We start from the raw sequence: 14,895 nt of genomic DNA on the forward strand, positions 1-14,895 counted from the left end.
TTGAAACTAACACACAGTGAAGCAGTTTTCTTCCTGTTGCTGAGTCTTAATCAGTGCTACCTGTGTCTAAAAGTGTAGCTTTGTAGCTTTTTTTTTTCTTTTTTTTTTTTTTTTCAGCTAAAACGATATGTAGACATAGATGCAACTTAAATTTTTGTAAAAGGTCACATTTAGACCGGTAGACTGAATAAAATAAATTTAAATTTATTTTTGGTAGGTATACTCTTGCCAGCCAGGTCTTTCGATGTCTGTCTCTCAGACCTGTTGAAGTCCTTCACAAACAAACTGCAAGTTGATGGAACTGGTCTTTTCCTTTTTAAATTAATGCACAGTCCTATCTACATCATCATACAGGTTTTTTTAAATTTGATTTGTCAGTAACTCCTACCCTTTCCCTAATCATGCAATGGTTTTGTAGGCTTTTGGATTGCATTTGGTCTGTTTTTGTCAAGGGCACATTGGCAAACAGTGACATTATTTTCCTGGGATGGACAGGAAGGCAGAAAGATAAACCAGTGTTGTTGAAAGCGTGTGATAGTTGCAAGGTAAAAAACTTTGAACCTTATGATCAGAAAGATTACTTTGTCAGGTCCTATTTTTCCTCTTGGAAGTCTGTTCCTGTTATCAGTTTGAATAGATAAAATACAAGTTGTTTCTAGGCATAAACTCTTTATAAACCATTCTTATCATTGTTCGTAATAGCTGAAAGTACAAAAATGTAGACCTATAAAAATGCTTAATGTTAACTGCACAGATTGCATACATAAACAGCCTATATATATATAGTCATCCATAAGTAAACTTGGGCAAATAAATATGGTTAATCCAACCCTATCAAAGTTCTCTGCTTGGAGGTTGTTAGAATAAATAAACTGCACATAGAGAAAGCAGTTCCTTCTGGCCAGCTGTCTATTTCTTTTCATAGCACAATTATTGACTCCATTCTTATACAGATTATATTGTCATTTGGAAGGGAAAAAAAACTTTGGCAGAATATGTTTAAAAACAGCATAAGGCATCTGTGACTACAGATGGGTCCCTCTGGGTTGGATGTGCCATTAGTTTCTGTAAAATGCAAAACTGAATTCATGGCTGAAAGTAAATGGGAGTTATTTCTCAGTAATTTTTGAGTTTGTTTAGTACAGATTGTCTAAATGCTGTACCAAACTGCTGTAGGAATGTGTTTAGATGTTGGTGATGTGCTAGGAAAAAAACTCCAAAATTTAAGCTATGCTTTGCAACTGTTACTTTGATGTGAGGGAGGGATGGCGCTGGAGTTGTTTAGTTTCAGGATCAACACTACAAACAGGCTTCTGCCATCACCCCTGCTTCCAGAATCTTCACTCACTTCAGTCTTTTCCACTCCTGTCTTGGCCTTATTCTGGGTCTGTTTTGGCTTTGCTCTGGCCTGGGTGCCAGTTTAGGGTTGTAGGGACTCTTAAGAGCTGGGAAGCTTCCCTGAGGGTCTTGTGCTGCCCTAGAAGAGCTCTTGCATAGAAAGATTTCCAAAGGCTACACTTTGTATTTAGTTGCTTTGTAGATGTAGGATATGTGCAGACATTCTGCTCTGGCATATGTGCAAATATTGTTTAGAAGCTGTAAAATGTGGCTAGTAAAGCTTAGGTACTAATGTCAAAAGACCAGCTATGTACTTGACACTCAGCAGCCCCACTTTATTTTTTTAATACTTTAGCTCTATGCTTTTCAAACATCAAGGGCTTCTGGAGGTTTGTGGGTTCTGGGTTTTTGTTGGGTTTTAAAAATTAATATTAATTTGTTTCTAGTAGAATTGTTCAGCAGTGATGAAAAGTTTCCACCTTCTGTTGCTGAAACAATGGAATCACTTTGGAAAAAAACCTTTAAAATAAACAGCTGTTGTTCAGTTTTTTAAAACCTATAAATCTATGTGAAGTTTCTCTTCCTGATACTTTTCATCTGGAAATTATCATTAGTTTCTTGGGGGAAAGTTTCATTAAATTCTTAACTTCAAGTGCTTTAATTGGTCTTTAGTCCATAACAGCCCTGTGATTTAAAGAAACAGATATAATAACAGTAACCTCTTTAGAAATACTAACTGAGAATTTGTAATTGGAAATATTTTCTCATTGTTTGTTTTCAATGTAAATTGAACCAAAATGTTAATCAGTGTATGTATGAATTGTTAAAAGGGGAAGTGGTGGATGTATTACCATACTTCTTAAACATTTCTGGCATGAGGAACTCTAAAGTTATGTTTCAGCCTGGAGTCAGTTTTTACAGCTGTAATAAATCCCCCACAAAAGTGGCCTGTTCTAGTGAAAGTGACAGCAGCCTTTTGTCAAAACAGTGGCATGGACACCATTGTGAAAACTGAATAAATACTTAAAAGAACTGTACCAACTTTCAATATATGTTTTTTTTCAAGCAAAAAGCAACAAAGGAAGGAAAAGATTACTGGGTAAATATGCACATATTTAAATACTAGACAACAAGCAATTAGAAAAGGCTGTGATAAACTGTGTCCCGTTACTCAACTCTACCCTTTAAAAAAATGTTTCCATTTTGGTTTTTAAGAATCACTTGTTGGCAGAAGGGAGGACTCCTGCCAGCTCAGGATCTCTGCAGCACAATGGGGGACACTTTGAAAGAGCAGCTGGGTGAGGGGGATTTCTCTGCCTGTTCAGTGGTTTTGTGACAGTGACCATGAACTGTTTCCTTTGGGTCTAGGGAAGAAAGAAATTGTTGTTAGGGAAGTACATTGCCCTGGACTAAGCATTCCTGAAATTTAATGTTGTTTGTTGTAATGTTTAAAGATAATCTCAGGAAGAGCACATATGGACAAATGGCTTTAGGGTGTGAATTTATGACACCAGGCAAAGGGGAAGTTCTGGCTTCTGTGCTAAGTTAGAGTGTCACCAAATGCAGCAGATACCCACCTCTGATTGAAGTGCAGCAATTGCCAAGTTAATCATATCGGATAGTACTGCATAGGCACAGACTTTTCAAGTTGGTAGTTCATTATTAAGTTGTTTTTTTTTTAATATGGTGGTGTTTAAAGTTCATGTTGAGTAGTTAATACTGATTATTTAACCTGCAGTCTGCGGGAAGAGGTGGTTCAGGGTACAGGTAGCCTCCATTAATGTGAAGGTTTGTGTGGAATTCCTTGCTTTGTTGCAGCCATGCTGCTTTGTTTAGGGTCTTGTTTCCATATATGCTTCTGAGCCCATCTGAAACTGGGGCTGGAATTTCTTCCCTTCCAGGTGTCCTTCCAGCAGTCTCTTTCAAAGTCCATATAGAGTGGGAAGGCTGTATAGGAATGTAAAGTCAAATGCATTAGCCTTGCTCAGCTTCTAGTGTATGCATGCCTGTGTGTGATGCTTTACATAATGCACACACCCCCATTTTCTTTGGACCAGTTAGATCCTGCTGGAGTTTGCACCCCTCTTTTATCCTGCCTCAGTCTGAGCCACGAGTGCTGCTGGTGAATGCAGCCTTTTCCACTCAAGAATGCATTTGCAGAATGTATAGCTGGAGTTAGGTCAGATCTGTTATTTTTCTCTTCATTCCTTAAAGTTACACAAATGCCAGGCTTGAACTGTAGAGGTTTTTCTCCTTTCTTTAACTCTTTGCAAATCAAAATAATTGACACTTCCCACATCTAATTTGTTCTGAAGATCTTCTACAAAGGTTGTTAGGTTGTGGAAAAACTGTATTAGATACTCATAATACAAACAACCAGGGAAACATTTCTTGGCTGTACTAGAAATGAATTATGATAAAATAGTTTATCACAGCTGATAGCAGAATGCTGATAAGTGGTGCTGTTTTTTCCTGTGTTTGTCTGTGGGTTTGGGTTTCCATCCCGTCTCCCACCCTGTCCAAAGAGAGCGTGGACAAGAAACTGTTGGCTTTGTAAACAAAACTAGATCTCTCATATGACACAGCATTTCCTCAACCTGTCTCCTGCTTGTTTATACAGGTGCCTATAGAGGAATGTGGATATTTTAAGTAAAGCACTGGACCTGGTAAACACTGAAGTAAAGGGTTCACATGCTAGAATTGGTACTCCCCATCAACACTGCAGCAATTCAAAGCTAGAAAGATTTTTCCCTCTCTGTTTATTACCAACAAGGGGAGTACAGACTTGTAAGTATCCTTTGAATATGTTTGTGCATCTAGCTGTTACATATCTTCTCCATGTTTCAAGGCTCTATCTTCTTTTTACAAGAAGAATTTCACATACTAGGTTTACATGTGTGTTGTTTTTTCAACATTTTTTTTAAATTCTCATATACACATTTTGAATCCATATTTCTTCCTGTTTTATGGACATGACATAAGCAAAAATAAATTTGGGAAGATGTGACAATTAACGTAGATACTGTTATGATGGCAAAGTCTGCACTCACAGTCCTTCCTGGTGCAGAGATCCCAAAATTTGCTTTTGCTCTTGGCTGTAGGGAGGTCATCAGAGACAGCAGGGTGAGAGATGGAGACTGTCTAAGCAGATGCTTTTGGTCAACAAACATCCTTTTCATCTCCTTTTGGAAACACTTTCTTTGGTAGCATACCAACATCACTGCTAAGGATAGGAAGTCAACATGTTTACACTTGTTAATTTAGCACAGTATGAGGGTATGACTTTTTAGTACATAACAAAAGCATGGTTTGAGGCATTTCTAGAACCCTTGCTCACTCAAGATAAGCTGTGTAACTATGTTTATTTGTTGAATGCTTATGCCTGTTCTTTATAAGAAAATAAGGTGTTGAATGTTTTTCTTCTATGTCTTTGGTTCCTGCTATTGCTGGATAAATGCAAAGATGTGTGTGCTTATGGGAGTTCAGTTCCTGTTATGTTACATCCAGTTGTATTTGCCAGCTGGTAGTGACTGAGGCAAATCTGTTCTTCCTGACTGTTCTTGAAAGACATCTTAAAACCTCCCTCTGCATTTTCAAGGCTTTATTTCCAGCTATGACCCAGCTTTTCTGGATACCTGAAATCCTAAAAGAAATTGACATTAGGTAGATAAGTAATACAGGCTTCAGTCTTAAAAGTTGGGCTTAAATCCCAAACACAGCATAGCACAGCTGACTCTGAAGATGGTGAGTGAAATGTATTTGTGGTTGAGGTGTGACAAGCAATGACATTTTTGAGTGTATTTGCTTATGTAGTTTGGTTGGTATTTACACTTCTAGTTAAGGCCTGATGAGATAAAAAGTTACTCAATGGGTGAATAAATAAAGACAATAAGCGTTAAAACTAATAAAACAGAAGAAAACCTGAAGTAGAAACTGGAATGGTATTGTCCAGTTTTGCATAAAGAAGGCAGATTAATAAAGCAGTGTGTTTAAAAAGGCCTTTTCCTTGTGAATATTTTTGGCTGTGTTTCTTTATATGTGTGCAAAGCCTAATGTTTTTAGTTGTTATGACTAAAGGAAAGACTTCTAGTGTAACAGAAGAAACTGTATTTTTCCTGTCTAACTTTCCCATTTCCACTTAAAAATGTATTGTCAAGTAGAATCATATCTGTACAGCCATGTGGGGATCTCAGTATGAAAGGTTTATGTCCAAATTTATTCAGCTTGAAAAGACTTCTGCTGTGAATGGATGGATAGTTTTTATTATCACTACATGTAGGTGATCTGAAGACAAGATCTTAGAGCCACTGGAAGTTTTCATGAGGATGGCTTCAGCTTTGTGTTTAGGTTTTGACTTTTTAAATACTTTTTGAGGGTTTCTTTATTAATTTTTTTTGGACAGCCAGAGTCTCTTTGGAAAGCTTGCTTTGTGTGGAATGTGTAGTTTCCCTGATGAAATTAAAACTCGGGGGGGGGGTAACTGAATACTCCCTGCTGTCAGTGCATTGCCAGCCTGAAGAAAAAACAAACATGCTTACTGAGAACAATGAACATTCCTTCAAATCCTAGGAGACAGATTTTTGCCACCCCCCCCCTTTTTTTTTTTTTTTTTTTTTTTTACAGACAAGTGTTTTGGGGCCCAGGGGTGTCTCAGCCTTGTCATTATGTTTGGGTGCCTTGCTTGGGGCATAAGGGCTGAAATGGTTTAAATGGTTTGTCATCTACACTTGGAATTTAAAGTGCCCTCCAAGATACTTTCCCTCTCTGCTCCTGCCATGTGTGTCCCATCCCAACACCCACCCCCCTGCCTTGACCTTTCTCCAGCAATTCTAGTGATTTAGCTCTGACTTTCCTTAATGTTTGTCTCACTTTTCTAACCTACGTAGGCTTCAGATATGTGTCCCAGGCTGCCTGTTCTCTTGTTCTGCTCAGCCTGATTTCAGTATCTCTTATATGGCAAATGCTCTACACTTGACATCTCTGAACTGAAATTTTTACTTGTATCCAAGCAATTTCCATTGCTACTCCCTTGGTTCCAACCTAAATGAAGATTTGCAGTGATAATTTGGTGTTCTGGTAAATTCTTGATGCTCAGAGGATACGTGAGCAGGTCAGAGGACAGGTCATAACTTGAAAGCTAGATATATGGGGATGTAGAAACTTGCTCTGTCTTTAATTATCTGGGGTTTTTTTAAGATAAGAACTTCTGTAAATAAAGTTTCTTGAATACTATTAATAATGAGTGGTTTAGAATGAGATATAAGACTAAGCATTTTTCATAGTATTCTTTTTGGCTTAGGTTTACAGGCCTGAAGATTTTTAAGAACATCTATAATGAACTTACATAAAAAGATCTTTTATGTGCCTGCAATGAGATTGAGTGCTCTATGAGATCATCATAAAGTACTTTCATCAAGAGATATTGCTTTTTTTATTAGCTCATTTAATTTATATTTTGGTGCTGGACTCTTTGTAAAACCTGTACTGTGAGCTTCAGAATTCATGAAGGTAGTTTCCTCTAGATTAATCTCATTGCTGATTGAATTTGGTGCCTCAGAAGATGGCAGTTCTTTGTGAAGCTGTCTGCAGTTGGGGTGATTACATGAAGTTCCTCTTCGTAAATTTGCTGGCATTTAATAATGTGGGACTCAGAGATACTGTAGTCAGTGTACAATATAATGAAGACATAAATGAAAGTCTTTGAAGATCAAGTGTCAAATGTATGGAAAGATGTGGGATATGGATTATGAGCAAATGAGGGAGCAATAAAATTAAATACATAGATCATGAAGCCGAGCAACTCAGAAGCCAGAGGCTGTGTCGCAGCAAAGGAGATAGGAAGAAACTAGAAAGCCAAGGGATTGAATTGCAAAGTGTTCAATACCTACAGCTATACTCAGAATCATAGACTTGTTTAGTTTGGAAAATAGCTTTAGGATCATAGAATCCAGCTGTTAAACACCTAGTTCTGCCCAGTCCACCACTAAACCATGTACAGAAGTGCCCCATCTTTTAGAGGAATGGTCCCCACACATCCAGTGAAGGATAGAGATTTTCCTTAGCCCTCCATTGCTTTCTTATGTATTTATGAAAATATTTTATTGTCTTTTACAGCAGTATCCAGATGAAGTTCTAGCTGGGTTTTGGGCCTTCTAATTTTCTCCTTGCATAACCTCATAACATCCTTGTAATCATCTTTTGAAATCAGTTCAAACTCTTGGTACTTGTTAATCTGTCTGATCAAGCTTGTGAGATTTATTTTAAATTTTGAAAATGGGTAACTTTTAATGTGGGGTTTTTAAGATTTGTAGGGGTGGGAACTACAAAAGCCTGAATCTTTAATTTATCTTGTGTTTTTGCCACATGTTATGAATAGTTGTATAAAAATTTAATGCATTCAAGAACTGCCTGTGGCAGCAAAATAATCTTTCAGTGAATTTCCCGTAGTATCACTGTGTGTTTAAGCCAGAGCTGTTAATTAGCTGTATGGATGGTAAATTTTCAGGTATTTTCCTAAATGTTATGTTCCTGATGAAAATACCTTCATTTTCTAGACCAGCCTTGTTAAGCAATGTTTTGGGATTTTATTGCATGCCAGATCTTTGGGCTCTGTGTTAATGTTATTGATAAAATGGTTAATATTATTGGCTGCCTTCTCTACAGAAGCAGATTTTTAGATGCCTGCCCAAAGCTCTATTTGCATGTATGATTACATATTCTGTATTGAACAGAGGTGAAGATGACAGATGCTTTTCACAGAATCACAGAATGGAACAAGTTGGAAGGGACCACAGTGGATCATCTGGTCCATCCTCCCTGCTTGAGCAGGGTCATCCCAGACCACAGATTTGCATCCAGACAGTTCTTGAAATCTCCAGTGAAGGGAAACTCCACAACCTCTCTGGGCAACCTGTTCCAGTGCATGCACAGCAAAGAAGTTGTTCCTTATATTCCCAAATTTCCCTCAAGCTTTCTAGCTTTCTCAGGAGATTCTCTCTCTTTCATTTCTTTTGTATTCTAATTGTCTCTGTATAATTACTATTTCTTTATAGTGATTTTTAATGTGCCTTCCTAATTATGTTAAGCACTTAATTATTGTATTAATTTTAGTTGAAGCCAGTATTGAAAGCTCATTAGTTTATTTTAAAGGTGGCGTTATGCAACCTATATAATTCTGCCGTTTGTTACATACTTTTTTCATCCCCCCCCCAGATAGAAGATGGAAGCAAAGCTGCAGCTGTGGACAAGTTACTGGCTGGGGATGAAATTGTTGGCATCAATGATGTGGGCCTGTCTGGCTTCCGACAAGAAGCAATCTGTCTGGTGAAAGGCTCCCACAAGACACTGAAGCTCGTAGTGAAAAGGTAAGCTTGTGTCATTAGCTGGAACTCCAAATGCATTTCAGCTATAAGCTACTGAGCAACTAAATTTGCCAAGATTTGGCAAGTTAATGACTTTCATTCAGTGTTATTAATGTGCATAATATGTGGTGTTCAACTCATCCTTCAACACAGACTCTTTATGGAAGAAGGTGTGGAGAGAAGGCAGCCTATTGATCAGCACAGAACCTGAGGCAGTATATTCTGTGAGTGCTGTGTTGATGTGATGAGTCAGGACACTGCCTCTGTCCTCCTGAGGTGCAGTGCCCAGAGCTCTGCAGGGCTGTTAGCCCTGCTTCCCTGCCTCTGGTGTGCAGGCAAGGGCAATACTCTCTAGTGCATCTGCCATGCTGGAGAGTTGTGCTGTGAGGAGTGCGTTACATAGGAAGTTTTTGGAAAAGCATTTACCTACTCTAAAAGTATTTGAGGTCTCAAGCATTTCATAAGTGGTTTGCATAAAGAGTACTTTCAGTTGGTTATTAGTGAAGGGGAAAAGTGAAGCGGTTTATCAAAACAGAACATATTTTTGGTATGAAAACTTACTGACATTTTGGCTTCTGACTTTTAAGTTCACACAACTTTGTTAACTTGAATTAAAAATAATTTTCATAAAATATTTTTGATAGAAGTGAACCAATGTTAAAGTTGCTAAATCTTGTAATTGCTGAAAAAAATTCCAACCAGGAAATCTGAACAACATGATTTTTGTTGGTGATTTCCTACTCTGGTGTATCAGAACTTTCTAGTTAATTCCTTTTATCAATTTATACCTGCCAGTCTTTCATGTGAGAATTTGTTAGAATCCAAAAGGAATTTTGATGCAACACAGAAAATGCCAAGACCTTGAACTTGAGCTTGACAGGTATGATGATCCAGTCTATAAATGACTGAGGCTGTCTCAAACAAGGACAGCCTTTTTTGCAATAGCACTGATAGGTAAGAGAGGTACAAAATTGTGCTTTTCACCTTTGGTTTTAGAAGGTATTTTGATAGAAGGAATTATGGGAACCAGGAGCTCTTTCACAGCTGATAGCTTATATCCTCCACATTAGCTACTTCCAGAAGCTCTCACCAAATTTTTGTAGCACTGGGGCTAATAAATGCAAAATAAAACACATTCACAACTACTGTAAATCATGTTGGTGTTCAGCAGTTCCAACTTGCTCTGGCTATTCCAGTAAAAGCACTTGTTGGCAGAGGTTACATCAGTTGTTCCTGTCAGAGAAAGGGAGAACTTCAGGGTTGAGAAGTTTTATAGATACTGAAGAATCTGCCGAGACAGCAAGTCTTAATTACCAAGAAAAGCTTCAGACTGACTAAAAGGATTCCCTCTCTTGGTACTTTTCAATTTTATGACAGTAATTTGCTTAGAATCTGTGAATTCTAGTCTAGCTTTGGAAATGGCAGCAGGTTTGGTGCAGAAATACCCTCATGTGAGGCACAGCTGTGTCATTCTTGTTATTCATACCACATGGCTCTCTACTACCATCTGAAAGGAGGTTACAGTGATGTCGGGGCCATTTTCTTCTACTGTGACTGTAGTAAGAGGACAAGAGGAAATGGCCTTAAAATAGGAAAATCAGATTAGATAGTAGAAAAAAAAATTTCGCTACTAGGGTGGTTAGGCATTGGAATAGGTTGCCCAGGGAGGTGGTGGAGTCACTTCCTGGTGTTGGAGGCACCTGGATCTGGTGCTGGGTGTTATGTTTTAGTGGTTATGGGGTTACTGGGGTAGTGCTGTGTGAACAGTTGGACTGGATCCTTTAAAGGTCTCTTTCAGCATTGATGATCCTATGATTCACTTCATGCATGTGGTTTTGGAGAACTTTGCTACAGCTAATCAAGTGCTGATTTGCTGCTGGGGATTTGTGGCCATTTTCTGCAGGCAGCAGAGCCCCATTGGTGTACATGCCCTTGAGCACTTCGGTGCAAAACTGATGGATTTTTATCAGTCCTTTATCATCCCTCCCCTTTTTCCTTCCTTAGCATGTGTGCAATGGTCAAAAACAAGCTAGCTGGTCTAGCCAAGAGGCTGAAACACTGGCTCTGTTAGAGAAAACATTATTGTCTGAAATTCATTAAGGACTTCCATAGCTTCCAAATGAGGCAATAGCCCTTTGGGTCATTGACAAGCCTGCATAATATTAGATAAAATTTCATAAAACTTACTGAATGAAAGTAGCTGGGGCTTTTGTCTTGGTTTTTCAACTTTGCTCTTTCTCTTGGAAAGTTGCCTTAGGACATCAGTCCTATTGATGGTCAGAAACCTTTTAACTTCCAGTCTTATTTTATTCTTGGCCAGCTTGTTCTCATGCACTACTGTCACTGTGCTGAAATAACTTTTCCTGTTGGCAGCTGAAATGATGCAGGTTTTTGTAAAAGTCTCGTTGCACGCTTTCTTTCAGAAGTTATAGTTTGAACAACAGTATTAGTTTTGTTTTGTTTGCCCTAAATCTTAGGCTGAATTTTTATGAGTACTTTAAACAGTCGTGTGTTTAAGCAAACCAGTTGTTTAGTCTTTGTGTGAGCACTCCTGCAGGTCTGGATTGAATTGGAACAGGGAATTGATCTGCCTACAAAATTACTTGAGTAAGTAGGTTTTCAGCTGGGTAGGACTGCCACTTTTCAAAGGTAGTCTGCATTTTAATCAATTGCAGCAATCTTCAAATGGCTGTTGTAGAATTTTTAGATCACACTTACTGTTACATTTTTAGATCCACACTTACTGTTCCCTGGGCAGACTGGGAACAGTCCTACAATTTCCTTTCATTCTAGAAATAGAAGATGAGGTATTGATCTGCAAGTCATTTTAGCATCTTTTGTCTGCTTGCCCTGTGTCCTTTGTCTAGCACTGTGATGGCTCTCTGTAGCATTGGCTTACCATTTTATTCTCTTTGGTGTCAGTGTGATAATCTGAAGCACAAAATAGACAGAAGGTTTGAAGTTACACTTAATCCTGACGCCTCGGAGAATCTTTGTTTTAATCATGTTGTTCTTGCTATGTGTGAGCGTTAATGTGCATAACCAAGATCTAGATTTTGTGTGGAAAATATTTTTCCTTGGGGTCGTTGGTCTTACCTATTTGTATACTGATCCAGAAGTGAAAAACAGGCTTCTAAAAATATATTATGTTATTAAAAAATTACTTCTTAGCAAAATTCTTTTGGAAAGTAGAGAACTTTTCTTGCTATAATGTCAGTATAATTATAGTATATATATGTCAGTATAATAGAGGAAAATCACATTTTATTTGCCACTGCTGAGAAGTGTGTCCCTGAGAAATTTCTTCTTAAAACAGTAGAGCCACAGCCTTGATCCTATGTTGATCTAACTGTATGTAGGAAACAGTAGGACATGCTTATTATGTCTTTAGAAGCCTAATGTACCTACAGCGAAGACCGAGGGAAAATGTTTTAGTGAGAGTAATGTGTTTCATTTACAACAGTTACTTTGAGTCTGTGACAAAGATTTCTTAAGGGTCTTAGATTTTCTGCAGTGGTAGCTGGCTTCCAAAAAAATTATATTTACCTGCTATTTTTCAAGAGTATGATTCTTGACTCACACAGGGGACATAACACTGATTTCTAATAAAACTGTCTGCAGTGCCAAGTATTCACCATAAACATGTTGGCTATACAGCATATATACTTTGCTGTATTTTCTGGAAACATTGCATAGTTGTGGTCTAAACCAAATCAGGACTGTGCAAGTGGCTCAACAACAAACTTGAAAATTATGTGGCTTACATATATTGATGGTAGAACAAGTGCAGTGTACTTTCAGTCCTGATTAAAATAGGACTCAGGAGGCTTCATGTTATTTTCTCAAGTGAATTTGTAGAAACAATACATCGTAATTGCGGGCTAGTTCTCCAATGTAGTACTGAGTAATTTCCTTTCCTAGGAAAATGGCAAGCAGACTGTGTTTAGGACATTTCTTACAGGAATTACGTGAGAATTTTTGTTTGGAAGTGGTGTGCATATCTGCATACAAATGAAGTTGGTCTGAGTGTCGATACCGAATGCTGATGTTGAGGTGATTGCCATATTCTGTGTACTTCAAGTATTTTGGTATATTTCTAACTTAAATTCCTTTCATTACATACCATCTTCACTCTTTTGCACATGCTACACATAAGCATGTATTACAAATCCATAGTAAGAGTGATTTTTCACTATGTATTAATGAGAGACATTAAACTTCAAAGTTGGCAGATAGGTGAGGCTGTCATGTGTTATTTATTAAAGGCAAGGTGAGATTTTCACTAGTGGGAGTCACCCTAAGAAGTTACATGGGTTGTCCTCTTGGCTCCTTGAGTCCTCTCTTAGCAGCACTCGAATGGGTGGGCAAGGCAAGGAGCAGCCTCTTTTCCACGGGGTCTGCTGGTGATGAGAAGCTGAATTCATTTAACTTGGCCAGCTCTGAAGGTATTGCCAGTCCCTGAGAACAAGCTCTAAAGTTCTGGACTTTGGCCACACTGTATAAATATGAGGACTTGTTGGGTTTTTGCCTTTCTGTGGCATTTTGGTGTTGTGCCTTCATGTTGTTGAAGTGCAAGCTCTTTTTGCAATGCTGAGGAAGTCCCTTGTTCAGGAGGGAAAGAGAGGGAGCAAACACACTTGTCATTGGAAGCATAGTATGCATGCTGGCATTACTGTGCAAAATCCTAACAAGGGAAGTGACTTTCAAGATACTTGTGCTATAAACACCTAGACATGGAAAGTTAGAGTTATCTGTATTTGCATGGTACTTCATGAAGACAGTCAGCTCTTAATTAAAGCACAGAACAAGGAATTTTTAATGAATGTCTTGAGGGCTCCAAGATTGTACATTACTGTTTCAGACATCTGAGATCTGAGCAGAAATCTGTGAATAAAAGTCTTGACAGACATTTACAATGTTCAGTTGGGAGATCACTGAAATTTGTCACAGTCTGAGCAGAAATCTGCTGAGCACTACCAGTGTCCTTTCTGCAATGGGTTTGGTGTAACTTAGCAAGGAGATATAGTCTTACCTGTTTATGACCTGTGGAGTAGCTAACTCTCTACTTCATGGCTCTTTGTGGCTGCAGAAATACTCTGTGAAACTTGAGAATATCAATTTGTGAGATGACTGGGAAAATTGAGGGATTTTTTTTTTCTGTGCAATTATGAGATAGAGATGGAGGACTGTGAATTCTGTCTCCTACCTGTGTTTGGCCTTGATAATTCTATTTTCATAGATACCAAAATGGTATAGGAAACAATCTGCAAAATTACATGTATACTAAATTACTTTTAAACATTTAGTATATTATTTTGTCTATGGTTATGGTTAAAAGCACTGCTCAATAAACCAAATGCACTTGTGGAGAACCATTGTTGATTACAAGTGAAATCTCATTTGTCTTTCAATTAGATTTCATTTCTTCTGGAACTGGGGTTTGTTATGGCAAAACAAATAGCAGTGGTTTCTCTCTTGTTGCCCAGTAGCCTAATTCCTCCTTTTTAAAGATTGACATTGGCCTTAACTGACCAAGAATGGATTTTTAAAGATTGACCTTGGCCTTAACTGACCGAGAATGGATTTTTAAATTTTTTTTTAAATTCCTTTATTTTCAGCCAGACTTTGGCAATGTAAAATTTGGAAACTGTAATAGAGCTTTCCAGGGCTTTATCTGCACACGTGTACCACTGCTGTAAGAAGTGGGCAGGTGTGATAGCCCCTTGTCACCCATATTTATTGGAACTGACAGCTGGGTAACAGATGTGCTGCAGATCTTTGGGAGTAGGTATTTGTAACAGACACACACGCCTTTCAAGTGCAAGGCATGAACGTTTCTGTGGGACTACAGTTGGTGGAAGGGCTGGGGACTTTTTAACTCCCACTTGGCAAATTGAGAAGTTGGTTAGTATATTGCTGTGGGCCCCCTCTTTTGCTCTCAGCAGGATGGACAGGTGTAAATATGTGTCAGGTATGGACACAAACACTGCCCCCAGCCATGCCTGGTGATGGAGAGGGGGGTAAGCCATATATTTCAGGATATGTGACATGGCATAACCAGGCTAGGGCACTGCTTTGTCTCCTTTGCTGCTGCCAGTGAGGTACCATGGCTCACAGTGGGGTGGCAGGAACGAGATAGGCACAAACGTGGCACATCATGCGAGTGCATCATGCACAGCTCCTCCAGGCCCAGCTC

The 14,895-nt window shown here is 38.5% G+C and overlaps 1 protein-coding gene across 3 annotated transcripts in view; it reads left to right on the forward strand.

The window, feature by feature from the left end:
- Nucleotides 1-14,895, forward strand: part of SHROOM2 (shroom family member 2) — a 115,765-nt gene that overhangs the window by 37,874 nt on the left and 62,996 nt on the right. For all 3 annotated transcript variants that reach the window (XM_050973046.1, XM_050973048.1, XM_050973049.1), the window contains exon 2: nt 8,551-8,702. In XM_050973046.1, the coding sequence (XP_050829003.1) occupies nt 8,551-8,702 (152 nt within the window). The remainder of the gene's footprint in view (nt 1-8,550; nt 8,703-14,895) is intronic.

Source organism: Serinus canaria, chromosome 1, assembly GCF_022539315.1.
Source record: "Serinus canaria isolate serCan28SL12 chromosome 1, serCan2020, whole genome shotgun sequence".
Taxonomy (NCBI): domain Eukaryota; kingdom Metazoa; phylum Chordata; class Aves; order Passeriformes; family Fringillidae; genus Serinus; species Serinus canaria.